Source organism: Ornithorhynchus anatinus, chromosome 1 (assembly GCF_004115215.2).
Source record: "Ornithorhynchus anatinus isolate Pmale09 chromosome 1, mOrnAna1.pri.v4, whole genome shotgun sequence".
NCBI lineage: Eukaryota > Metazoa > Chordata > Mammalia > Monotremata > Ornithorhynchidae > Ornithorhynchus > Ornithorhynchus anatinus.
Genome location: NC_041728.1, coordinates 134,089,137 through 134,116,426, shown reverse-complemented (window position 1 = coordinate 134,116,426; position 27,290 = coordinate 134,089,137). Strand labels below are relative to the sequence as shown.

Here is a 27,290-nt window from a genome sequence, read left to right as displayed (position 1 = left end):
AATGTTTAACAGACACCATTATTATTATATGTTAGTCTTCTTCAGGGCAGTCAGTGTTGCATTTGTAAGTTCCCAGAGGGCAAGGACTTTTGTCTCTTTAATTGGCTTGGTAGCAGTGCAGTAAAATGCTTTTTGGTGATGGTGATGGAAGACTTTATAAAAGAGGTAATTCTCATAATAATCATAATGATCATGGTACTTGTTAAATGCTTACTACATGCCAACTACTGTTCTGAGCTCTGGGGTGTTAATCAGGTTGGACACGGTCCATGTCCCACGTGGGATTCACACTCTTAATCCCCATTTTACACATGAGGTAACTCACCGAGGCCCAGAGAAATGAAATGACTGGCCCAACGTCACACAGCAGACTTAATAATAATGATAATATTTGTTAAGTGCTTACTAGGTGCCAAGCACGGTTCTAAGCGCTGAGGTAGATACAAGGTAATCAGGTTGTCCTACATGGGGCTCACAGTCTTAATTCCCATTTTGAGGGATGAGGGACTGAGGCACGGAGAAGTGAAGTGACTTGTTCAAGGTCACACAGCAGACAAGTGGCAGTGCCAGAATTAGAACCCATGACCTCTGACTCCCTAGCCGGGGCTCTTTCCACTATGCAGACTTGTGGCAGAGCTGAGATTAGAACCCAGGTCCTTCTGACTTGCAGTCATTCATTCATTCAATAGTATTTATTGAGAGCTTACTATGGGCAGAGCACTGTACTAAGCACTTGGAATGTACAAATCGGTAACAGAGAGAGACAGTCCCTGCCCTTTGACGGGCTTACAGTCTAATCAGGGGAGACAGACAGACAAGAACAATGGCAATAAATAGAATCAAGGGGAAGAACATCTCATTAAAACAATAGCAAATTAATAGAATCAAGGTGATGTACATCTCATTAACAAAATAAATGGGGTAATGATAGAGCAGACTTGGGCTCTATCCAATAAACCACCCTGCTTCTCCTCTGTATGGAATAGTTTCACTGAGCTCCTTGAGGGTAGGATCATGACTACTTCTGTGGCACTCTCCAAAACTCATAGTACAGTGCTCTACACACAGAAAGCGCTCAGTAAATGCTAGTCATAGCACGGTCCAACCTGGAAGAAGGGCAGTAGACTAGATTGGGAAGGTTTAGTGGATTAAGCATGGACCTGGGAGCCAGAGGTCCTGGATTCCAGTCCCACCTCTGCCACTTGCCTGCTTTGTCACCTTGGGCCAGTCTCTTTGCTTCTCTGTGCCTCGGTTTTTTCTACAATAAAATGAGGGCTTCACATAGTGGATAGAGCATGGGCCTGGGACTCAGAAGGTCGTAATCTTAATTCTAATTTGATTCTAATCCTGACGCTTCCACAGGTCTGCTGCGTGACCTTGGGCAAATCACTACACTTCTCTGGGCCTCAGTTACCTCATCTGTAAAATGAGGATGATAATAATAATAATAATGTTGGTATTTGTTAAGCGCTTACTGTGTGCAGAGCACTGTTCTAAGCGCTGGGGTAGATACATGGTAATCAGGCTGTCCCACATGAGGCTCACAGTCTTAATCCCCATTTTACAGATGAGGGAACTGAGGCCCAGAGAAGTGAAGTGTCTTGCCCACAGTCACACAGCTGACAAGTGGGAGAGCTGGGATTCAAACCCATGACTTCTGGTTCCCAAGCCCATGTTCTTTCCACTGAGCCATGCTGCTTCTCTAATAACATTAATTTTGGTATTAGTTAAGTGCTTACTATGTGTTTAGCACTGTTCTAAGCACTGGGGTAGATACAGGGTAATGTGGGCATCCCATTATAATCCCCATTTTACAGATGAGGTCACTGAGGCACAGAGAAGTGAAGTGATTTGCCAAAGTCACACAGCTGATAAGTGGCAGAGCCGGGATTAGACCCCATGACCTCTGACTCCCAAGCCCAGGCTCTTCCCACTGAGCCACGCTGCTTCCCAAGACTGAGTCCCATGTAGGACAGGGACCGTGTCCAGCCTGATTTGCTTGTATCCACCCCAGTGCTTAGTACAGTGCCTGGCACATAATAAGCGCTTAAAAATGCCATCATTATCATTATTATTACTTTTCATTCATTCATTCAATAGTATTTATTGAGCGCTTACTATGTGCAGAGCACTGTACTAAGTGCTTGGAATGTACAAATCGGTATTACTTGACCATGCGCCACGTGTGGGACAGGGACTGGGTCTCACCTGATTAACTGGTATCTTCCCTAGACCTTAGAACAGTGCTTCACACATAGTAAGTGCTTCACAAATATCATTGAAAAAAGAGAGCGAAGCTTCCCAACCTTTTAAAGGTTGGGGCCCACTTGTTCATTTATCCATTCAGTGGTATTTATTGAGCTCTTACTCTGTGCAGAGCACTGAACTAAGCACTTGGAAAGTACAGTTCGGCAAAGGAATAGAGACAATCCCTACCCAACAACGGGCTCACTGTGGAAATTGATGCTCCACGCAGTCGTGGCGACACCAGCCATGTGCTGAAACGTAAGAGGTGACAGCAAATCCTCAGGCAATGAACAAGAATTTCCCCTGTATCATAAGCACACTGGTGGGAAAGGCCCATGCTGGCTTTGTTAGCCTCTCACGGTCCTCAGATCTGATGCTCTCTTTTTCCCCTCTGTGGGGCTAAGAGGCTCAATCAATCCTCAGTCGTATTTGTTGAGCTCTTTCTGAGTGCTGAGCACTGTACTGAGCACTTGGGAGAGTATGACACAACAGTATAACAGACACATTCTCTGTCCACAATGAGCTTATAGTCCAGAGGGGGAGATTTAAAGGTGAAATACGTGGCATCCTTAGAGAAGCAGCGTGGCCTAATTAGTAGAGCATGGGCCTGGTAGTCAAAAGGACCTGGGTTCTAATCCCAGGTCCGCCAGTAGTCCTCTTTGTAACACTGGGCAAATCACTTCATTCGTCTGGGCCTCAGTGACCTCATCTGTAAAATGGGGATTAAGACTGTGAGCCCCATGTGGGACAGGGACTCTGTCCAACCCGATTTGCTTGTATCCACCCAAGTGCTTAGAATAGTGTCAGGCACATAGCAAGCGCTTAACAAATGTCACAATTACTATTCAGGACTCTGGGTTCAAAATCCAAATGACTAAAACTGCATTAAGATATTCTGGAAGTAAAAGAATTTCCTGGTATCCACAGACATATACCTTTGAGGAGCAGAGGGAGTTTCTGGGATGTAATGAATTCAGGATAGAATGGGTGGCAGAATAATAATGGGTTCCCCAGAATAATCCTCCAGAGGCTAAATATCAAAATAAGCTTGGAGTCCAGCTTTCTGTGGGTGTCAAAGGAGATGGAAATGTGAAATCCCTTGTGACATTCTTTCAAAGTACATGGAACCAAATACCCTGTAGATTATATTCTTCCTCTTTCACTATGTTGTAGAATAAAATGAGGTTGGGAATATGTGACTTTAATGTATAATGGTAAGAATGATTATTACACTGTTGCTTATTGTCTTGAGGCAGTGAAGAGTAGAGTGTCTTGCTTTTTGTCTACTATTGTCAAAGTCCCTCTCCATCTTAGGGGTAAAGATTTGCTAGGTAAAGATTCTTGGAAGTTTCAACCAAAATATCCTGGAGAAATTCAATTTAGAAGCAGCGTGGCTTAGTGGAAAGAGCCCGGGCTTGGGAGTCAGAGGTCATGGGTTCTAATCCCGGCTCCTCCACTAATCAGCTGTGTGACTTTGGGCAAGTCACTTCACTTCTCTGTGCCTCAGTTCCCTCATCTGGAAAATGGGAATGAAGATTGTGAGCTCCACGTGGGACAACGTGATTACCTTGTATCTACCCCAGTGCTTAGAACAGTGCTTGGCACATAGTAAGTGCTTAACAAATACCATCATCATCATTTTCTAGTAGATTGGCAGGCCTTCTTTCGTGCTTTAGTTGGCAGGTAATCCTTACCTACTCTCTGATTTATGGAGAAGAGAAAGGAAGTGGTTGTGAGCAAGCCTAAAAATTATGAGCCCCTATTTAATTTTTTAAAAATGTTATCTCATTGAATTGAGCTAGCTAGAGTTATCAACTTCCTCTTAGACAATCATTAAAATTCACAGCTTTGATCAGAGCATTCATGCTTAAAGATTCAGTATAGAGTGGTCAGTGACTCGTCCTCTCTCTCATCTGAAAAATAATGTTCCCTGTCGTTTTTTCCCTAGTCAATACGGATACCGAAACTGCAGTTGTCAACGTAACATATGCAACAAAAGAAGAGGCAAAATTGTAAGTGCTTTTATTTTAGTTTGGTCTTTGAAGTTCGCAGCGTTTAGCATTTATCCGTTAGACGAGTCTGCCTATCCCCCTGATATTCACCTCGGGTGGGTGATTTCTCAGCTCACCGGCAGAGATTTATTGGTTTTCATCCCAGGGCAAGCTTGGTTTGATGTTCTTTACGAAGATAACTATGCCGTCTACCACTCATAGGTGCCGTATGTATTTGCATTTACTCACCCTACTTTTTTTGCACAATTTTCATTACACTGAAACATGCGTGGGGCAATTATGCGGGTCAAAAATGAGAGAAGAAAAAGAGGAGGAGGAGAGGAAGGAGAAAGGTAAGAGGGCACTTGAGACTGCATCTCTTGTTTCTGTTGCTCTGTCCCAAGGACTCCATACAGTAGACCCTCAGCGAAACTCCTGCCTCCATTTGTCCTCTTCCCACCCCAGATCATGCCTGTCTCCATGAAGAAACTCCCCATTTCCTGGCAAACATCCATCTCTGCTGCCTTGCCTCATTCTTACCTTTTTTCTTTTCTTCTTCTGCCTCCTCCTCCTCCTTTCCCCCCTATCATCCCCCAGAAACACAACTGACATATGCCTCTATCACTGTTTTGAACTGCGTGAAGTGAAAAATAACTTCCCCTCAAAACTCTGAGGTGGGCAGTTCCCTCTAACCTGGAACATTCTCCCCCTCCATATAGCACCAGACCAGCACTCTCCCTTATTCCCTTTATATCCCTTTAAAGCCTTATTAAGGTCACATCTCCAAGAGGCCTTCCTCATTTAAGTCCTCTTTTCCCCAGCTCCCTCATGTGTCATGTATGCACTTGGACCTGTGGGCATTTGATATTTGCCCCACCCTAAAACCCACATTTTTATATACATATATATATATATATATATATAAATTTTATGTTATACATTATTTCTTTATATTCATGTCCATCTCCTCCTTTTGACTCTAAGTCCATTTTGGGCTAGGAACATGTCTACCAATTCTCTTGTATTGTAGAGAAGCAGCATGGCTTAGTGGAAAGCACAGGCTTGGGAGTCACAGGTCGTGGGTTCTAATCCCGGCTCCACCACTTGTCAACTGTGTTACTTTGGGCAAGTCATTTCACTTCCCTGTGCCTCAGTTACCTCATCTGTAAAATGGAGATTAAGATTGTGAGCCCCAACTGGGACAACCTATTAACCTTGTATCTATCCCAGGGCTTAGAAGAGTGCTTGGCACATAGTAAGTGCTTAACAAATACCATTATTATCATTATTACTCTCCCAAGCACTTAGTACAGAGCTCTGAACACAGTAAGCGCTCAATAAATACCATTTTTAATGATGCTGCTGCTGCTGCTGGTGGTGGTGGAGGGAGTTATTAGAGTAAACATAGTATTTGAAGGAGAACAGATGTCACCAGCACTTCGACCAAGCTACAAAAGTCTCTCCCCTCTTTTGTAGAAGAGGTGAAGGAGGAAAAAGCAGGAAAGAAGTGAGTGGTTGGTGCCGTTTCATTGTCCAAACCCCAACTCATCCCTAGGCTCATCTTTGCCGACCTCAGTTTGCCACCACAGCCTTGAAACTCAAGTCTACTTTCTGTCTTGCTACAGAGAATAATCAATCAGTCAGTGGCATTGATTGAGCGCTTGGGAGAGTACAGTACGACAGACGCATTCCTTGCCCACAGTGTGCTTACGATCTTGGGGGCGGGGGAACACTGGCGGTCTCTCATCTCTGCCAATCAATAAATCAATCATTTGCATTTACCAAGGACTTACTATAGCAAGAAGAAGGTCAGATCTCCATAACCATGCCGGGACAACAAAGGCAGCAGGTAGCAGTCTTAGATGTGAACTGGACCAGGCCCTTCATGGACTCAGTTGTCATTCAGTCATATATATTGAGCGCTTACCGCATGCCTAGCACTATACTAAGCGCTTGGGCAAGTACAGTATAACGATAAGCAGACACATTCCCTTCCCACAACGTTTTCTCCTGGCCATCAGCTCAGGAAGGCCGACGGCCAGCCAGTCATTGGAAACGCTGAGCTCTGCCATTGGCCTTCTCTCCCCCAACCTCCAGCTTCTCTCTGTGGACATTGTGTACTCTGGTAACTTTTGTTGCTCCTGGGAAGGAAACTCCCTGATGTGTTAGACTATTAGACTGGGACCATGTCTAATAATAATAATAATTTATAATTACGGTATTTATTAAGCGCTTACTATGGGCCAAGCACTGTTCTAAGTGCTAAGATAATCAGGTTGTCCCACTGAGGGCTCAAAGTTTAAATCTCCATTTTACAGATGAGGTAACTGAGGCACAGAGAAGTTAAGTGACTTGCCCAGAGTCACACAGCTGACAAGCAGCAGAGCAGGGATTAGAACCCAAGACCTCTGACTCCCAAGCCTGTGCTCTTTCTGCTAAGCCACGCTTACCAACCTACTCTCCCTAGTGCTTAGTACAGTATGCTTCACAAGCGCCCAAGAAATACCACTGATCGATTGATCGATCAATTCCCTAGCGCTTAGTACAATGCGCTGCACACAGTAAGTACCCAATAAATACTGTTGATCGATTGATCCATCGATTGATCGGTGCCCCTGTGAACTGCATTTACCATACTACCATACGTACTACTCTGATACTGAACTGACCCTGGATTGAGGGCAAACCCCAAATATCTTTGACTTGGAATGGACAAATAATTGTACCCAGCCAAGCCCATCCATGCTCTGCCTTTCAATTTTTTTTTAAATAGGTATTTATGTGCTTGGCACCCAAGTAAGCACTGGGGTAGATCCAAGCGCTGGGGTAGATCTGTCCTATGTGGGGCTCACGGTCTTCATCCCCATTTGCAGATGAGGTAACTGAGACACAGAGAAGTGAAGTGACTTGTCCAGGGTCGCACAGCAGACAAGTAGAGGGGCCGAGATGAGAACCCTGGTCCTTCTGACTCCCGGGCCCGTGTTCTATCCATTAGGCCACGCTGCTTCTTAATGTTCTCCTGCTCTCCTGCTCTCTAAGTCAGCTTCTTGTGCTCGTCGTCAGTTCGCCTCTCACACTTCCCTGTCCCCTTGTCACTCCCGTCCCCCTCCTCCACCTTGGGACAAGCAGGCCGTGCGTCACGTCTGTGTGTTGGGGTGATCTCTCAATGCCTGTGTGGTCTATTCCACCTTAAAACAAGTCTCTCCCCAACCCCCCGCCTCATTTTACTTGAAGTATTACGTGTGGTATCCCTCTCAGGGTTGCACCTGGAGAGTTTCCAGTCCTCTATCGGTCTCGGCTATGGGAGTCAAGCAGAGGCCTGTCCCTTTCCTAGCTTGGCCAGTGGCTGTGGCAGGCAATCGGCTACAAGTCAAAACTCAGCCACGCTGGCCAGCAACGGCACGGGAGAGAGTCGAGGGCAGAGACTTGAGTTTACCGCGCGGAAGGCGACGATGATCAACCACTTCTGGATTTTTACTGCGAAAACTCTATGGATCCAATACTGGAACGATTGCAGATGGAGAGCGGGGATTTCTGGGAGAGATGTGTCTGTGGTGTCGCTATGGGTCGGAAACGACTCCACGGCATAAGACGGGACAAGACTACATGCAGTACTTGAAGTATCTCTTTTCAATCTGCTTTTTATTTTCGCATTATAAAAATAGTTTTTATAAAACACTCAGGACAAATTGGACTTTGACATTTCTTAGAAGCACAGCAGTTTCCACTAATTCACTACAGATTACACATCAATCCCCAGCTCTCTTCTTTCCCCCTTCTCTTTGGCATCCAGGGTAAAAAGCATTATTAATGGGAAACTGAAAAATAACACTCTATCATTTAGCATGAGCTTTGGGGGAACTGGAATTACCAAGCACTAGAGTAAGACCTGAATTGGCATCTCTTAAAATTTTTTTAAAAAATATGGATATCTGTAAACCTTTGAGTGGCCTAGTGAAAAGAACACTTGTTTAGGAAATCAGGAGACCTACATTCTACTCCCCTCTCTGCTACTGACCTGTTAGGGGATCTTGGGAAAGTTGCTTAACCTCTCTGTGCTTCAGTTCCTTCACCTATAAGATGGAGATAAGAAAAAAGTGTGTGCTCTCTCCTATCTCCATCATGCCTCCCATCCCTCTCCCCATCTGTCTGTCCATCCACCCATCCACCCATCCGTCCGTCCGTCCGTCCGTCCGTCCGTCCGTCCGTCCGTCCGTCCGTCCGTCCATCCATCCATCCATCCATCCATCCATCCATCCATCCATCCATCTCAGATTATGAGCCCCATACAGGGCAGACATTATGTCTGTTCTGATTATCACAGATCTACTGTGGCTCTCAACACATAGTATTCATTCAGTTGTATTTATTGAGTACTTACTGTGTGCAGAGCACTGTAAGTGCTTAATAAGTGCCATTATAAGTAAATAGTAATAATGGCGTTAGTCACTTACCATATTTCAAACACTGTATAAAGCACTGGAGTAGATACAAGTTAATCAGGTCTGACACATTCCATGTCCCATATGCGAATCATCCTCTTACATAGGAGGGTAGGAGGGAGAACAGGTATCGAATCCCCATTTTACTGCTGCGGTAGCTGAGACACTGAGAAGTGAAGTGACTTGTCCGCGGTCATAAAGCAGGCAAGTGGCAGTCCCGGGTTAAGAACCCAGGTCCTCAGACTCCCAACCAGTGCTCTTTCCACAAGACCACGATTGATCTATGAGTAAACTGGTAGACCTGAGCACAAGACAAGTGGCGGGCCCGGGATTAGAACCCAGGTCCTCCCAACTCCTCTGATCCTCCCGACTCCATTTCAGAGCCATCGAGAAGCTGAGCGGGCACCAGTTTGAGAACTATTCCTTCAAGATCTCCTACATCCCAGACGAAGAGGCGAGCTCCCCTCAGCCACCTCAGCGAACTCGTCGCGGGGGACATTCTAGGGAGCAAGGCCAGTACCCAGGAAGCTCCACGCAGCCCAAACCGCTCGATTTCCCGCTTCGGATCCTGGTCCCCACCCAGTTTGTTGGAGCGATCATAGGAAAGGAAGGTTTGACCATAAAGAACCTTACTAAGCAAACCCAATCCAAGTAAGTACCTCGTTTAGTTTGCCCCTAACGTTTCGGGACTCACCTGCGTCAGATTTTTCTAACACTTTAGTGAAGCAGTTTCCAACTCTTATTGGTGGGGCGGGGGCAGCGATCGCTTGGAATGTTGTCATAGTTTACGTTGTTGTTGTTTGAAAGAAATGATTTTCCTGTTCAGCACCCTGGAGTTTGTAATCACTGTCTTGGCGCTTGCGGGGACTAACGTTCTAACTCTGGGATTTGTCATAGTTGGATCGGCCATACGTTTTCACCGTTCTTTTTCTAGCTTGATGCTAAAGATCCAGCGGACAGGTAGATGTCACTGTGTGCTTTTGTGTCCAAGCCTAAAAGTGCTAAGGACACAATGTGGAGAGTGGAGCCAGATAGTTCAGAGGCCCAAGATTTCCTTCTCTCAGTTTTTCCCTCCCCTTCTGAAGGCCTGGTTCTGATTCTGCCAAGGGAGTAAAATAAACCTCAGGTGAATAGGCCACTTTGGGTGCATTGTTCCTTCAGGTCCCCGAGGCACACCCTTATAAAGACATTCACCGAGAATGGGTAATGATTCATGATGGCCTAGAAATGAGCAATTCTGAATTCATCTTTAAAAAATTTACCATCCATATGGAAAGCCTATTCTGGGCAGATGTCGGCCTAGTTGTAGATGGGCAAATTTTAGTCTTTAACTGCCAGGTGGTATTAAGTATACCATTTCCTGGGCCTGGTAGCTCACTGAAAGGCTCTCAACTAGTCAGAACAAGTTAATCCAGCTTCCCCCAAAATGTCTAATTGACTCACCTGGCAGGAATCACCCTATAATCTCAAGATGTTCATGATACAGAGGGGGGAATATATAGTACGAGATTTGGAATCCCTAGCTCGGCACAGCGAAAACAGAACTGAGAAGGTGTGTTGACAAACATCAGTGGGTGCAGCAAGAAGTTTTTGCCTCCTTTCCCCTTCCTCAACCAATGATCCACAGAACATTGCCCAAGTCCACGTGAGAAATCCAGGAAAGGAGCTGGGGATCCAGGAGGATGAGGATGACACCTTTTCCCAGAAGCCCCCTGCCCAACCGCGTTTCCCTTTATCTCCCTTTCTCTCAACTTATCCTCCCTCTCCTCCCACTCCACCCCAGCTCACCCCCATAGTTCCTCTCAAGCCATCCTACTTATTGTCCCTCGCTCTTCTCTCTCTCACCACTGACCTCTTAATAATAATGTTGGTATTTGTTAAGCGCTTACTACGTGCAGGTATGCAGGAAGCCAAGAACTTGGTCATCAACATTTTTCTCCATTCTATCCCGATTATAAGCCCCCTTTTCAATATGAGACGTAATAATCGTAATAACAATGATAGTATTTGTGAAGCGCTTACTATGTGCCGGGCACTATATTAAGCGCTGGGATGGATGCAAGTAAATAGGGTTGAACGCAGTCCCTTGTCCCACGTGGCGCTCACAGTTGAATTCCCCATTTTACAGATGAGGTAAGTGAGACCCAGAGAAGTGAAGTGACTTGCTCAAGGTCACACAGCAGACAAGTGGCAGAGTCGGGATTAGAACCCATGACTTTCTGACTCCCAGGCCTGTGCTTTATCCACTATACCCTGCTGCTTATGCCACAGATCCTCCCTACCACTGATAAATACTGTTAATTATTTGCATTTGCGTTTTGACAGAGGCTTCTGTTAGAACCTTAGTACTGATGGTCAATAGATTTCCAGAGTCTCCAGTGATGGAATTCCCTTGTAACTTCCCTTCTGGAGGAAGTGAGAGGATGAGTTGGCCCTAGGTAGAAATGAGAAGGCAAAGAGAAGGAAACCAGAAAGTACAGCCCAGTGGATAGAGCACAGGCCTGGAAGTCAGAAGGTCATGGGTTCTAATGCTGACTCTAACACTTGTCTTCTGTGTGACCTTGGACAAGTCACTTCAATTCTCTGGGTCTCAGTTCCCTCATTTGTAAAATGGGGATTGAGACAGGGAGTCCCACAAGGGACAGCGACTGTGTCCAATCCGATTTGTTTTTATCCACCCCAGCGCTTAGTACAGTGCCTGTCGCATAGTAAGTGCTATTATTAACTTATAATATTATTATTATTAGAATAATTGAATAATATTAGAATAATATTTGTGTCTGGTAGGGAGTGTGTTGGGGAAGGAAGATTTATTGCTTTCAAATTTATGAATATTGTTTTCACTTGAACTTGGCATTTGTTTCTTTCCAGATAATATTAATAATGATGATGGTACTTGTTAAGCGCTTACTATGTGCTAAGCACTATTCTAATTGCTGGGGTAGATTCAAGGTAGTGAGGTTGGACACAGTCCCTGTAATAATAATAATGTTGGTATTTGTTAAGCACTTACTATGTGCCGAGCACTGTTCCAAGTGCTGGGGTAGATACAGGGTAATCAGGTTGTCCCACGTGAGGCTCACAGTTAATCCCCATTTTACAGATGAGGTAACTGAGGCACAGAGAAGTGAAGTAACTTGCCCACAGTCACACAGCTGACAAGTGGCAGATCCGGGATTCGAACCCATGACCGCTGACTCCCAAGCCCGAGCTCTTTCCACTGAGCCACGCTGTACCACATAGGGCTCACACTCTTAATCCCCATTCTACAAATGCGGTAACTGAGGCCCAGAAAAGTGAAATGACTTGCCCAAGGTCATACAACAGATATGTGGCAGAGCCGGGATTAGAACCCATGACCTTCTGAGTCTCAGACCCATGCTCTATCCATGAAACCATGTTGCTTCTCTCCAGATCTTAGCTGGGGAAGCTCAAAGGGACTGATCTGTCAAATCGGTGTGCTATTGCCGTCATTTACCCAGGACCTGAACTGTTTTCATTCCCCATCATCCTTGCAAGAGCCCCATGTGTGTGACCGGAATTCCAAGCAAGCCTAGGGAGAACTAATCCTCACATTTGCCTTTAACTTCTTTTGGGTTCCTGAAGTCCCTGACTCCAATCCAGCTGATGATCCTTTTGAGAACATCGATGATTCTGAAATTCTATTTCCTCTTTGTTTCCGTGTACGAAGACAGTTGATGTAGCGTGTACTGCCTTGACATTATTTGAAGATGCTCTTCTGGTCCACAGCACAGTCATGGGTGATTTGGTGTCTTGTGTGTGTTCTCTCTGTGCAGGGTAGACATTCACAGAAAGGAAAATGCCGGGGCAGCGGAAAAGCCAATCACTATCCACGCCACCCCCGAGGGGTCCTCCGAAGCATGCCGCCTGATTCTCGAAATCATGCAGAAAGAGGCCGATGAGACCAAGTCGTAAGTTTTGTAACTGTGAATTTGGAATCGCTCCCCTGGGCAGAGAAAGCAGTGGTGGTTCTCCTTGCTTTGAAGCCTACAAGTGAGAAAGCCAGGCCTTCAGCGAACTCCCCTTAGCTAAGAATGTTTCATGAATTACAAGGGATTAGGGAATGAGTCTGTTTATTGTTATATTATCCTCTCCCAAGCACTTAGTACAGTGCACACAGTAAGCACTCATTAAATGATTGAATGAATGAATAAATGAATGATCCAAGTCTGAGTCCAAAGTTTTAGATCAATCTGGCCTGGAACGCCCTCCCTCTTCATATCTGACAGACAAGTACTCTTCCCACCTTCAAAGCCTTATCGAAGGCACAACTCCTCCAAGAGATCTTCCCTGACTAAACCCTCCCACTCCCTTATAAGTCGCCCTGACTTGCTCCCTTTATTCATGCCCCCTGCCCCCAGCTCTACAGCACTTCCATACATAACCATCTTGTATATATTTATATTTGTGTCTATTGTATTGTACTCTCCCAAGGACTTAGTACAGTGATCTGCACACCCTAAGCTTATATTTGTTGCTTGGGAGAGTACAGTATAACAGAGTTGGTAGGACATATTCCCTGCCCACAACAAGCTTACAATCTAGAGGGGTTGATGAGCTCTCAAAGTGGTCTAGTGATAATAGTGATGATAATTTTGGTATTGAAGCTCTTATTACATGCCAAGTACTGTAGTATAAACGGGGGCAGATAAAGGCTATTTAGTTGGACACAGTTCCTGTCCCACATGGGGTTCAAGGTCTATGTAGGAGGGGGAACAGGTATTAAATCCCCATTTTACAAATGGGGAAACTGAGCCACAGAGAAATTATGACTAACTTTAGGTCACACAGCAGATATGTGGCAGAGCCGGGATTAGAACCCAGGTTCTTTGACTCTCAGGCCCCTGCTCTTTCCACTAGGCCACACTGCTTAGCTCAAAGCCCTGCTTTACTGACTGTTCAAATGTGGGGCTTATAAGAATTCACATACCACCCCAACTCCAAATCCATTAGAATTAGACCCCCTATCTCTTTTCCTCTTTTTCCTTTCATAATAATTATGGTATATGTTAAGTGCTTACTATGTGCCAGGCGCTGGGGTGATACAAGCAAATCGAGTTGGTCTCGGTCCCTGTCCCACGTGGGTCTCACAGTCTCAATCCCCATTTTCCAGATGAGGTCACTGAGGCACCGAGAAATAAAGCGACTTGCCCAAGGTCACACAGCAGACAAGTGGTGGAGTCGAGATTAGTACCTGTGACCTTCTGATTCCCAGGCCCGTGCTCTATCCACTATGCCGTACTGCTTCTGGAACGACCTCTTTCTGTCTTGGCTGTGATTAATGAGGAATGTTGTAACCCCCTTAGCCTCACCAAAGATTTCTTTCAAAAAGACTGCCAGATAGGCCAGCTGCACTATTGTTTCACTAATCATCTTTATTCAACTTGCTAAAAATATTAGTGTAGCAAACCAAGCTGAATAAGATGTGAAAGGATTCCTCTACGAATTCCCTTTCAGGCTTTGTTTTGCTCCACTAGCAATAACAAAATTATTGGTCCAAAGTTTGTATTTTATAAATATTGTTCATGGGGAAATCCAACAGCTCATCGATGATAACTCAATCAGTGGTATTTTGTTGAGTGCTTACTGTGTGCAGAGCATTATACTAAGCGCTTGGGCAAGGACAACATATTAGAGTTGGTAGATTCGATACCCGCCTATCGGGAGCTTACAGGGGAAGGCAGACATTAAAGTTAGTTACAGTTAGGGGAAATAGAAGATGATAAGAACTTTAAGCTCATCCTCTAGACTGTGAGCTCGTTTTGGGCAGGGAATGGGTCTGATAACTGTAGGATTGTAGTCCCCCAAGCGATTAATACAGTGCTCTGCACAGTATGCGCTCGATAAATACCACTGAATGAATGAATGATATTTAAATAGCTGCTGTGGGGATGATGTGAGGCAGTGGGTTTAAGGGGTCCAGATCCACGTTCATAGTTGTTGAAGACAGGAGGGCAGATAGAGAATGAGGGCTATGAAGATGACAGTGATTTAGAGGCCCCCTTGAAGGGAGTCCTTAGCTCCGAGGAGCTCAAAATCATGGTTTTAAAAAAATCTCCTTAAGCTGAAACTAGCACCAAGATACTCTGCCCATTTCAGAGTAGCAAAGCTAACATCCTGTGTGTTGTTATTTTTTCCAGCGCTGAAGAAATTCCTCTGAAAATCTTAGCCCACAATAGTTTGGTTGGAAGACTGATTGGAAAAGAGGGACGGAACCTGAAGAAAATTGAACAAGACACAGGGACCAAGATAACCATCTCACCGTAAGTTACTGGTTCTGAAGGGTCGCTGACTGATCATTGAAATAACCTTAACCAATACTCAGATTGAACTGTGTCTAATCTGATTAGCTCATATCTACCCTGACGCTTAGAAAAGTGCCTGGCACCTAGTAAGTGCCTAACAAAATATTTTAAAAAAAAAAGGAAAATACCTTGGTCTGCCAACTGCAGACTGGCATTCTTGGACCTTCCTCTCGTTGTGGGCAGGGAATGTGTCTACCAACTCTTTTGGAAGACCTAAACTCTCCATCCCGATTTAGAATTGAATTGGGCAAATCAAGTCCTTTTCAGTTGATGCGTCTCTTTCCTTCCTTTCTCCTTTTCTCCACCTGCTCTTCCCTCGTTGTGGTCAGGGAATGTGTCTACCAACTCTGTGGTCTTGTACTCTCCCAAGGGCTAAGTACAGTGCTGTGCACACAGTAAGCACGCAACAAATACCATTAATTTATCTAAAGAGAACTGAGCAATGCTAGAATCTGCTCTCCTGCTGCCCTAATTTCCAGGACTGGGAACTTCAGAGGTTCATTCAATCCACTCATTCAGTCGTAGTTATTGAGCGCTTACTGTGTTCAAAGCACTGTACTAAGCACTTGGGAGAGTACAATACAACAATAGACAGACACATTCCCTGCCCACAAGTTCACAGTCTCGAGGTTGAGCAGCAAGATAAAGAGCTTCCCCAAGTCTGGCACTGGATAGATGGCAGACAAGGATTGAAGAGAGAATAATATAGTTCTGGAATTTTTTTATGCTATTTGTTAAGTGCCTACTATGTGCCAGGAACTGTACTAAGCACTGGGATAGATACAAGCTAATCAGGTTGGACGCAGTCCATGTCCCCCGTAGGGTTCACAGTCCTAATCCCCATTTTACAGATGACATAGGTGGGGCAGACAGAAGTTAAATGACTTGCCCAAGATCGCACAGCAGATAAGTGGCAGAGCTGGGATTGAAACCCAGGTCCTTCTGACTTCCAGGCCTGGGCTCTGTCCACTAGGCTCTGCTGCTTTAATGTTGGTATTTGTTAAGCGCTTACTATGTGCCGAGCACTGTTCTAAGCGCTGGGGTAGACATAGGGGAATTAGGTTGTCCCACGTGGGGCTCACAGTCTTAATCCCCATTTTACAGATGAGGGAACTGAGGCACAGAGAAGTTAAGTGACTTGCCCACAGTCACACAGCCGACAAGTGGCAGAGCTGGGATTTGAACTCATGAGCCCTGACTCCAAAGCCCATGCTCTTTCCCCTGAGCCACGCTGCTTCTCAATGCTGCTTTCAATGCTATCTGTTCTTTAACATCCCTAAATAGAAGTATCTTGACATGCACAAAAGGGATAGTAGAAAAGATTAGCAGTGTTTTCCCTCCTGGGTTTTGTTTTTTGATTCAGTAATTTTATGTGCCTTTTTCTTTCCCCGTTTGATATCAACCAGATTACAGGATTTGACCATTTATAACCCTGAAAGAACCATCACAGTGAAGGGCAGTATTGAAGCTTGCTCTAATGCTGAAGTAGAGATCATGAAGAAACTGCGTGAGGCCTACGAGAATGACGTAGTGGCTGTTAATGTAAGTTTCCACCATTTCCACCGTCCGCACCCTGGTTTCAAGGTGGGGTTGTCGACGGCCCATGAGATAAGAAAGCTGGCCGCAAAGAAACGCCCTGGTATAGGGCCAACTCCTGATTATCAGAAATACGGACATCTAAGGATAACGACATGGCGAAACGAAATCCGTACATCATCCCCCAAATTACATTTGTGCCAGTCCTCCACCTTAATAATAATAACAATGATGGTATTCGTTAAGCGCTTGCTGTGTGCCAAGCACTGTTCAAAGCACAGGGGTAGATACAAGGTAATCAGATTGTCCCATGTGGGGCTCACAGTCTCAATCCCCATTTTATAGATGATGTAACTGAGGCACAGAGAAGTGAAGTGACTTGCCAAGATCACACAGCAGACAAGTGGTGAAATGGGGATTAGATCCCACGACCTCGGACTCCCAAACCCGTATTTTTTCTGCTAGGCCATCCTGCTTCTCTACCCCTTCACCGGCACCTATTCCTCATCTTCAAAGATGAAGCCACCAGTGGAGAAAGATACCTGTGGATTTGAGTGCGGCTGAAAAGACTCTCTTCTCAGTGCGCAGAGAAAAATCTTGGAGGCACTAATGTTTATTGAAATGCACTGGAGTCAGGCAGCAGGAGAAAGTCAAAGTTGGGGCTCTGAATTACGTGAAAAATGAATGATTAATTCATGAAAAATCACAAATTTACCACATTTATTTAATCCGCTTGAAGATCTGGACTCCTGCAATTTTGGAAGACCTAGACTCTCCATCCCGATTTGGAATTGAATTGGGCAAATCAAGTCCTTTTCAGTCGACGTGTCTCTTTCCTTCCTTTCTCTTTTTCTCCACCCACTCTCCCCTCATTTACTCTTCTCTCCTTTCTTTCTTTCTGTTTCCAGCAACAAGCCAATCTGATCCCAGGGCTGAACCTCAGTGCACTTGGCATCTTCTCCACAGGATTGTCCATGCTTCCTTCCACCGCTGGTCCCCATGGAGCAACAGCTGCCTCACCCTACAACCCCTTCGCTGTAAGTAGTGTCACGGGAAGCCTCCCCTGTCCGTGGATCTGTGTGTCCATTAATAATGGCTCATCGGGATTGAGGTAGCTTCACCGTAATAGTGGAGCAGTCACCTTTTATTCTGACATCAGTTTTGCACCGTGTTAAAGTTTAGGAAAAGGAATCACATCGGAGTGTCATTTGTGTCCTTGGCCTAAAGTGGCAAAATTTTTAGGAAATGTTGAAAAAATTCCACTGAACTGCTTCCAATATGTTCATGAAAATCTCATATGCCCAGAAAAAAAAAGAAAGAAATCAAGGTTTGGGGCCATTGGGAATTCTAACTTGGAGAATTTAGAGATGTTTCATTTTAAAGGCAAGAGCGACCCAGGAATAAGCCAAGAATGTTTCACCTTCTTGTTATGGGGAAGGAATTCTCTGGGAAGGGAAGAAATTACAAGTTAGTGAAAATGGAGTTGGGGGACTGTAATATTAGGCACGCTGCCAGGCTTGCTTCAGCTGTCCATGACCCAGAATAAAATCAGGTTTGGGTCTTTTTGAGCTATTACGCCTTTCCAGACACATCTCACTTTCTGAGCATTCTGTTTTCTCCTCAGTAACCCTTCCTGTCTGATTCATTTGTGGCTTCTTTGAATTCAGTATTCAGCATCTCCCAAATAAGTGATGGTATTAATTCCCAAAACTATCTTTCCATTCTGAAGCATGAAGGCCAAAACTCACCTGAGAGAGTAACCATGCTGTTGAGCGACGTTTTCGGGGCACCTAAAAAATCTGCACGTGTGCAAGCCGCCTGGCATTTCCTGCAGCAAAATTCTGGTCTTCCTTCCTTCTTGAGCGTCTTTCTTGGGGAGTTCCTTTTGGACTTTGGGGGTCTTCGGGGATTCAGAGGAGCATGGAACTTTGGCATGAGCTTGGCAGACACAATTTAGGAAAGTTTGATTTGAAATGACTGGGTTGGTTGTAAATAAACCCCCGAGCAATCAGTTAGTAATATTTATTGAGCACTTATACTGGGGACAGAGCACTGCACTAAAGCATTTGAGAGAGTATTTGTTTCTTGCATTACTGAGGGGAAGTGTAGACTCGACTCAAGGTTAAAGTATTGAGAAGTGTTAGCTATGGAGGTCACGGTTTCCGGAAAGCAAGCTTGACCATGGTCCATTATCATTCTCAATGTTATTAATGTCAAAGCCATTTTATGCATCACTTGCTTCTTGCCTTGTTGATTTTTGTTCTTTGACAAAGTGTCTCTATTAGAAACTGAGAAAGGGGCTACTGTATTTATTTGGGGGAAAATATGACAGCAGATTGATGAGTTGTGGTTAAGTTGTAGAATGTCCTAGTTGGTCAAGGCATATAGGAAAGTTTGAAGGGAATAAAAGATGTGTACTTAAGGTCTCTCCTTAAGTAGGATGTCTTTTGTAAGTAATGGTGTGGTGTGCGTGTTGTCAGGATAATTGTGGTGACAGCCGCTTAAACGTCTTGGGATTTGGATGCTGTTTTGTGTTTTCATTTTTCTGGACATATACTTCTTGGGGCAGCTTAGTTATTGGTGTCTGAATAAATACTGGGAATGTTCAAAGTGTGTGTGTGTGAGAGAGAGAGAAAGGAGTTATGGGAAATTGTATTTGTGAAATTCTCCTTTAGATAAAGCACTCAAAAATGCTCAGTCATCATTGGTACCAACTTTTGAACAGAGCTGTGAACTTTGCACAGGATTCAATCAATCAATCAAAGGTTTTTATTGAGTGCTTACTGTGTGCAGAGCGCTGTACTAAGCGCTTGGGAAAGTTCAATACAACAGAGTTGGTAGACATGGTCTCTGCCCAAAATGAGGTTAAGTGCAGGGAGGTGATTTGGCAGGGGTACAAGAAGCCCCCGTCTTGGTCAAGGTGAGTTAAACCCCACTTCCAGCCTGAGGCCAGTCAGAAGGGGGCTGCCATTTTGGCCTCCAAGGTCTAAGGGCCAAGTTGGACAATTATTCATTCATTCATTCATTCAATTGTATTTATTGAGCGCTTACGGTGTGCAGGCCGTGCTAGTGAGGCTCATTGAGTCACCTCCTCAGTTGTAATTCTGGAAGGGTAAATGTCTCCACCCCCTTCTGTTTATATCCCAGTAACATATCCCATACATACCACAACCTTTACGATCATCTGAAAAGGTGATACCTTTTCTAAAATTCTGAACAAAATGGAATTCATTTCGGAGACCAATTATAGGCTTTATTCACTTCAAAAGCAATTTCCGTATATACTTTTCACACTGGATAAGGTCAGCAGTTGAATTTTTTTTTGTCTAATGCTTAATGACGCAGGAGTTGTTGCGTGATTTCAAGGAAGAGAATCAGTTATGAGAAAGAATTTTTTCTGGATGCATCCAGGATGAAATTTCTCCCAAGTCAGGTGTGACAGCTGGAAGACTTCTGAACCTCCTTGATGACCTTTGGGGTGGCTTTCTAGCTACTGGGGCATTCACTGCAGGGGGCTGAAACTGCAACTACTGGGATATTCACCCCACCCTCAACCCCAAAGCGCTTATGTACGTATCTTTATGCCCTATAAATTATTTCTATCAATGTCCCACCCAAGACTGTAAGCTCATGTGGCCAGGGAACGTGTCTGCCAATTCTGCTGTATTGTACTCTCCCAGTGATAATTGACAATAGTAACTGTGGTATTTGTTAAGCGCCAGGCACTGTATTAAGCATTGTCCATTATTAGTCTCCACCTTATTAATGTCAAAGCCATTTTATGCATCACCTGTTTCTTACCTGACACTGTATTAAGCCCTGGAGTCGATACAAGCAAATGCGGTTGGATACAGTCCCCTGTCCCACATGGGGCTCACAATCTCAACCCCCATTTTACAGGTGAGTTAACTGAGGCCCTGGGAAGTGCAGTGACTTGCCCAAGGTCACACAGCAGACAAGTGCTTAGTACAGTGCTCAGTAAATACCAATGAGGAGGAGGAGGAGGATGATTCTAAAAGGCTCCTGGGAAGGTCCCCTGTTTACCTCAGGGGAGCCCCCGGGTTAAAGTCCATTTTGCAGTGATTGGGGAAAGATGGCTGGGAGTTGTGAGGAGGGTGGTGACTTCCACTTTGAGCAGCCATGGAATCATCTTTGAGAAAGATGCAAGCACACACATACACATACTCTCACACACAAAGACTCACATATAACAACCATAAATTGAGGCTTAGACCATGGGTTGGGGGGACCAGCCCATGATTAGTTTTATTAGGCTGTCTGTTAAGTGCTTAGTTTGTGTCAAACACTGTTCCCACATAGGGCTAACGGTGAGGGGGAGAATGGGTATCGAATCCCCATTTTTCAGATGAGAAAACTAAGGCACAGAGAAGTGAAGAGACTCGCCGAAGGTCCCACAGCAGGCAGGGGGTGGAGCTGGAATTAGAACTCCGCTCCTCTGAATCCCAGATCTCTGCTCTTATCATCAGGCTAAGCTGCTCCTCCGAAGCTAAAAGTCCATGTGGTTCATGAGACTGCTCATTCTCTCTGCAGGAATGAGAAACCAAATCCTCCAACCCTCCCTCTCCCTAATTTCAAAATGTGGTATGTAACACAGAGGGACTAGAGCTATGGCTCCTGCTGTTAGCCTAGAAATGAAGGCTTCCCCAACACCTGGCCCTGGCCTTCTAATGAAGCAAGCAATCAATCAGTGGTATTTATTGAGTGCTAACTATGTGCTTTGGGAGAGTACACTACAAGAGAATTAGCTGACATGTTCGTTCCTTGCCCATAACAAGCGGTCCCTGTCTGCCTGGACTATTTCTCTCCAAGTAGTTATTTAGATTGTCAGATTTTTCACAGTTCCAGCACAAAATTCTTGATGTACACTGGGGAATGTTTTTAAGACCATTCTTTTTGGATTGTAAGCTCCCTGAGAACAGGACCTATGTCTATTTAACTTCCTTTGCACCATCCCCAGCACAGTGCCATCACCCGTGGGAGCTCAGTCACCAAACTTAATGATAAAGAACTGAATGGTAATTTTGCCCTGATGTGCCCTAATCCGTTGGACCATCGATTAAAAAGAAGGAACAGTATTTGAAAAAGGTATCAATTATCAGAAACTTTCAGGAAACCTAAATGGAAAAAAATGTGAGTTCTCTCAGAAACCCGGTTGATTCTTCTAATTTTTTCTGGCTCTAAGTAAAGGGTTTTGAAAAGTTATTATCCCAAGCCCTAATGCCTCATTTGGATTCCACAGCCAACCTTGCCTCTCCTGACAGGCAAATCTATGCCCTCACCTCTGCCTTCTCCACTGAACTCCACTCTCTCACTCCCCTATCCTCTGTCAGTCTTTAACACCAAAACCTCTCAGCCCTGGATCACTTCCACAGTGCACTTCTTCCAATTGTACTTAGATCTGTTCCCTTTTTTCACCCCTCCCTCAGCCCCACAGCACATATGTACCTATCTATAATCTTTTTATTTAAATTAACATCTGTCTCCCCCTCTAGACTGTAAGCTAAGTGTGAGCAGGGAACATGTCTACCATATCTACATGTCTACCGAATCCAACCCGATTTGTTTGTATCCACCCCAGCACTTAGAACAGTGTTTGGCACGTAGTAAGCGCATGAAAAATACTACAATTATTATTATTATTATTATTAATTCATAATAATAATGATGATGGTAGTATTTGCCCAGCGCTTACTGTGTGCCAAGTGCTGTTCTGTGCACTGGGGGGGAGATACAGGGTAATCAGGTTGTACCACATGGGGCTCACAGTCTTAATCCTCATTTTACAGATGAAGCAACTGAGGCACAGAGAAATTGTGACTTTCCCAAAGTCACATAGCTGCTCAGAGGCGGAGCCGGGATTAGAACCCACGACTTCTGACTCCCAAGCCTGTGTTCTTTCCACTAAGCCACGCTGCTTCTCAGTTACTATTATTATTATTATTGTTACCAACTCTGTGATATTGTACTCTCCCAAGCACTTAGTACAGTGCTCTGCATACATTAAATATTCAATCAATATCATTGACTGATCTCGTGCTTGAGCTCCAGAGCGCTGCTGACGGAAATGCAGCATTCAGGTCACCCTCATCCATCTCAGACGTCCTCACCTCCTCTAACACCGCCCTCTCCTCAGTCCAGCCGTGAGACTTCTCCTTATTGTCTCCCATACCCATTTGCCTAACTCTTAAATTCAACCCCTGTGCCCTTGCCTGCCCCATTTCTTACCCAGGAAGATGTTGCCATCTGATTGCTCAACAAAATTGAAAGCATCGGGGTGAATTCCTTAAAACCTCCCCCTCACCCCTCCAGTCCCACCCCCTTCCTCCACCTCAGACTCCCTCACCTTTCCTGGTAGTCCCTCAAGAGATCTCCTGCCTCCTTTCAAAAGCTACCCTTTCACCTGCACCTCCAACCCTATCCCTTCGTACTTTATTAAAACACTTGCCATCATCCTGCCCGCCATCTTCAAACACTCACCTTCCAATGACTCCTTCTCCTCTGCTTTTAAATATGCCCATGAATCCCCTATCCTCAAAAAGCTACCCTTAACCTCACTGCACGCACCATGTATAGTACTACTTACCTCCTACCAGTCCTCTCCAAACGCTGGAACAAATCATTTCCAAACACTGCCTCCGCTTCGTTCAACCCCCTACAATCTGGCTTCCATCTCCGCCACTCCACTGAAACTGCAGTGACGGCCTCCTTGTCAGATGCAATGGACTCTTCCATTTTATTTCTCAGTTGCATTTAGACATCGGACCACCCCGCTCCCCTGGAGACACGATCTAATCATGTTTTCACTGACGCTGTCCTCTGCTGGTTCTCCTCATTCTCTGGGCACCCCTTCTCAGTCTCTTGTCTCTTTCACCTGCTTTTCCTCTGCTTTTCATTCCCTATCAGTGGGGCTGCCTCAGGGCCCTTCTATTTTCCATTTCGTCCCAATGTCTGGGAGAACTCATTCACTATCTGTATAACTCACAAACCTATCTTTCCCAGGCTAAGCTCCCCTTTTTCTCTACGTCCTCTCCCCTCCCCATTGCCTCGCTCCGCTCCCTTTGCTCTACCCCCACTCCCTGCCCCACAACACTTGTGTATATATGTTCATATTTATACTTATAATTCTATTTATTTTTATTAATGAAGTATATATATCTATAATTCTATATTGATGCTACTGATGTCTCTTTACTTGTTTTGATGTCTGTCTTCCCTGTCCTAGACTGTGAGCCCATTGTGGGCAGGGATTGTTGCTGAATTGTACTTTCCCAAGCACTTAGTACAGTGCTCTGCACACAGTAAGCACTCAATAAATACAAGTGAATGAATGAATGAATCTTTCCAGCCCCAACCTCTTCCTTTTTCTGCATTTTTGCATTTCCTCCTGCCTTCAGGACATCTCTCCTTGGATGTCCTACCAACAGCAACTTCTGGAAAGATCCAACCTTGACTTCACTGACACTGTCCTCTCCTGGTTCTCCTCCTATCTCTCTGGCCGCTCCTTCTCAGTATCTTTCCCGGGCTCCTCCTCTGCCTCCCACCCCCTAACTGTGGGAGCCCCTCGAGGTTCAAATCTGGCAGCGTGGCTCAGTGGAAAGAACCCGGGCTTGGGAGTCAGAGGTCATGGGTTCTAATCCCGGCTCCACCACTTGTCAGCTGTGTGACTTTGGGCAAGTCACTTCACTTCTCTGTGCCTCAGTTACCTCATCTGTAAAATGGGGATTAAGACTGCGAGCCCCATGTGGGACAATATGATTACCTTGTACCCACCCCAGCGGTTAGAACAGTGCTTGGCACATAGTAAGCGCTTAACAAATGCTATCATCATTGTTATTATGCTCACTCCTTGGAGAACTCATTCTCCATTGGAGAAGAAGCATGGCGTAGTGGATAGAGCCCAGGCCTGGGAGTCAGAAGGTCATGAGTTCTAATCCCAGCTACCTGGCTTGTCTGCAGGGTGACCTTGGGCAAGTTTTCACTTCTCTGGGCCTCAGTTCCCTCATCTGTAAAATGGTGATTAAGACGGTGAGCCCTATGAGGAACAGGGACTGTGTACAACCCAATAACCTTTATCTACCCCAGTGCTTAGAACAGTGTCCTGGAACATAGTAACTGCTTAACAAATACCATAATTATTACTAATATTATTATTCACTCAAAGGGCTTCAACTACCACCTCTATGTGGATGATATCCAAATCTCTATCTCTAGCCCGATCTCTCTCCTTCTGTGCAGTCTTGCATTTCCTCCTGCCTTCAGCACATCTCTACTTGGATCTCAGACTTAAAATGTCCCAAACAGAACTCCCTATCTTCCCCCGCAAACCTTGTCCTCCCCGTTTCTTTCCCATCACTGTAGACATCACCACCATCTATCCTGTCTCGCAAGCCAACCTTAGTGTTTTCCTCGACTCTTCTCTCTTTCAACCCATGTATTCAATCTGTCACCAAATCCTGTCAGTTCAACCTTTACAACATTGATAAAATCCTCTCCTTTCTCTCCCTCCACACGGCTTAATCCAAGCACTTATCCTAGCCTGTCTTGCTTACTGCATCACCCTCCTTCTTACCTTCCTGCCTCCTCTCTCTCATCCCTCCACTCCATATTCACTTTGCTGCCTGGATCATTTTTCTACAGAACCTCTCAGTCAAAGTTTCCCCACTCCTCAAGAACTTCCAGTGGTTGCCCATCCTCCTCCCCATCAACCAGAAACTCCTTACTGTTGGCTTTAAAGCCCTCAATCACCTTGCTCCCTCCTACCTTGCATTCCTGATTTCCTACTAGAACCCAGCCCGCACACTTCACCCCTCTAATGCCAATCTACTCACTGTACCTTGATCTCACCTATCTTGGCTCTGACCTCTCGCCCACATCCTGCCTGTGGCCTGGAACTCCCTCCCCCGTTCAAAACCTTATTAAAACCCATCTCCAAAAGGCCTTCCCTGACTAAGCCCTCATTTCCTCTTCTCCCACTCCCTTCTGCATCACCCTTGCACTTGAATTTGCACCCTTTATTCACCCCTCCCTCAGCCCAACAGCATTGATGTCCGTATCTGTAATTGCTTTATATTAATGTCTGTCTCCCCCTCTAGACTGTAAGCTTGTTATGGGCTGGGAAAGTGTCCACCAACTCTGCTGTATTGTACTCCCCCAAGCACTTATTACCCAGTGCTCTGCACACAGTAAGTGCTCAGTAAATGCAATTGATCAATGGACTGACACCTCAACCTTAACATGTCCCAAACTGAACTCCTTATCTTCCCACCCACATCCTCTCCTCCTCCTAACGTTTTCATTACCGTTGATGACGCCACCAATCTCCCTGTCTCACAAACCCCACCTTGGCGTTATCCTCAATTCATCTGGCTCTCTCAACGTGCATATCCTATCAGTTCTATCTTCACAACATCTCTAGAAGACGCTCCTTCATATTCAGCAGACCACAGCTCTCCCCATCTTCAAAGGCCTTTTGAAATCACATTTCCTGCAAGAGTCCTTCTCCATTGAATTTCTAATTTCGCCACATTTTATCCCTCAACTGCAATATTAGCCATCTTACAGCATTTAAGTACATATATCCCCCATCTCCACCTGTGTACATATATGCACCTATATACTTAGCTTTATACTCTTTGGTTCCCCTACCTCTCCTTCTTTTTAGTGTTTTGTTTTTGTTTTACAGTGTTTGTTGAGCCCTTATTATGTGTCAAGCACTGTTCTAAGAGCTGGGGGAGATACAAATTTATCAGGTTGGACACAGTCCCTGTCCCACATGGGGCTCACATGGGACCCACACAAAGTGGGAAGGAGCAGGATTTAATCCCCATTTTACAGTTGAGGAAACTGAGGCACAGAGAAGTGAAGTGCCTTGCCCAAGATCACGCAGAAAGCCGTTGGCAGAGCCAGGATTAGAAACCAGGTCCTTTGATTCCCAGGCCCGTGATCTTTCCACTAGGATGCTCTTTGGCTAGTTTTCAAGCTCCTCGAGGTCAGGGATCGTATACACTAATGCCGTCGCACTCTCCTAACTGTTTAGTACAGTTCCGTTCACACAGTTGGAATTACTACTGGGTGACTGATGAATTGAAGTGGAGGGAGGAGTGGGAGCGGAAAGAGCCCTGCCCGTGCCCCAGGGGGTCTGTTTCACCCCCTTCCTCTCCCTCCCTACCCATCTGGATTCCCTATGCTCAACCTGCCTTGGGCTCACAAATAAGTGGTGACCTTACATTTAGCTCCAGAGGCCGGCGTGGGACTGCCAGTGTAGGTCAGGGGACGAAGTCTTGTCCATTCCTCCAAATTGTCACGGGTTTTAAAAGAGATACTGCACCGGGCACCTACTTTTCTTGCTTTCCTTTTATTGCCATGGGTTTTCATTTCGGTTTATGTTGAGAAATGTATTAAAACCCAAAATAGCATTTAACAGGGAAAACATGTAGGAAAATAATAGGGGAGCTTCAGTACCGCATTCAAAGTAAATTAAATAACAATTCAGTCGAATCGAGGCTCAAATGAGATCCGAATGTGAATGGCTCCGGGGGGAGGAGGGGAGGGGCGCTCCTCAGGGAACACTAGGTTGCTCAATTCAGGAGGAAGCAAAAGGACTGAGGAGTTGGGCTTGGAAGAAGCAGTGGGCTTCTGTTGTGCCGGTCACCCCTCTGTGGAACCGGAGCAGCTCTTTTCCTTGCTCTGTCAGGGCAGTAGTTCAGTGGCCGGCCAGCGGGGTCACA

The 27,290-nt window shown here is 45.2% G+C and overlaps 1 protein-coding gene across 2 annotated transcripts in view; it reads left to right on the top strand.

Annotated features, from left to right (window-relative positions):
• Positions 1–27,290, top strand: part of IGF2BP2 (insulin like growth factor 2 mRNA binding protein 2) — a 242,465-nt gene that overhangs the window by 176,083 nt on the left and 39,092 nt on the right. For both annotated transcript variants that reach the window (XM_029071140.1, XM_029071130.1), the window contains exons 5-10: positions 4,196–4,259; positions 9,062–9,331; positions 12,478–12,612; positions 14,842–14,964; positions 16,413–16,548; positions 17,451–17,579. In XM_029071140.1, the coding sequence (XP_028926973.1) occupies positions 4,196–4,259; positions 9,062–9,331; positions 12,478–12,612; positions 14,842–14,964; positions 16,413–16,548; positions 17,451–17,579 (857 nt within the window). The remainder of the gene's footprint in view (positions 1–4,195; positions 4,260–9,061; positions 9,332–12,477; positions 12,613–14,841; positions 14,965–16,412; positions 16,549–17,450; positions 17,580–27,290) is intronic.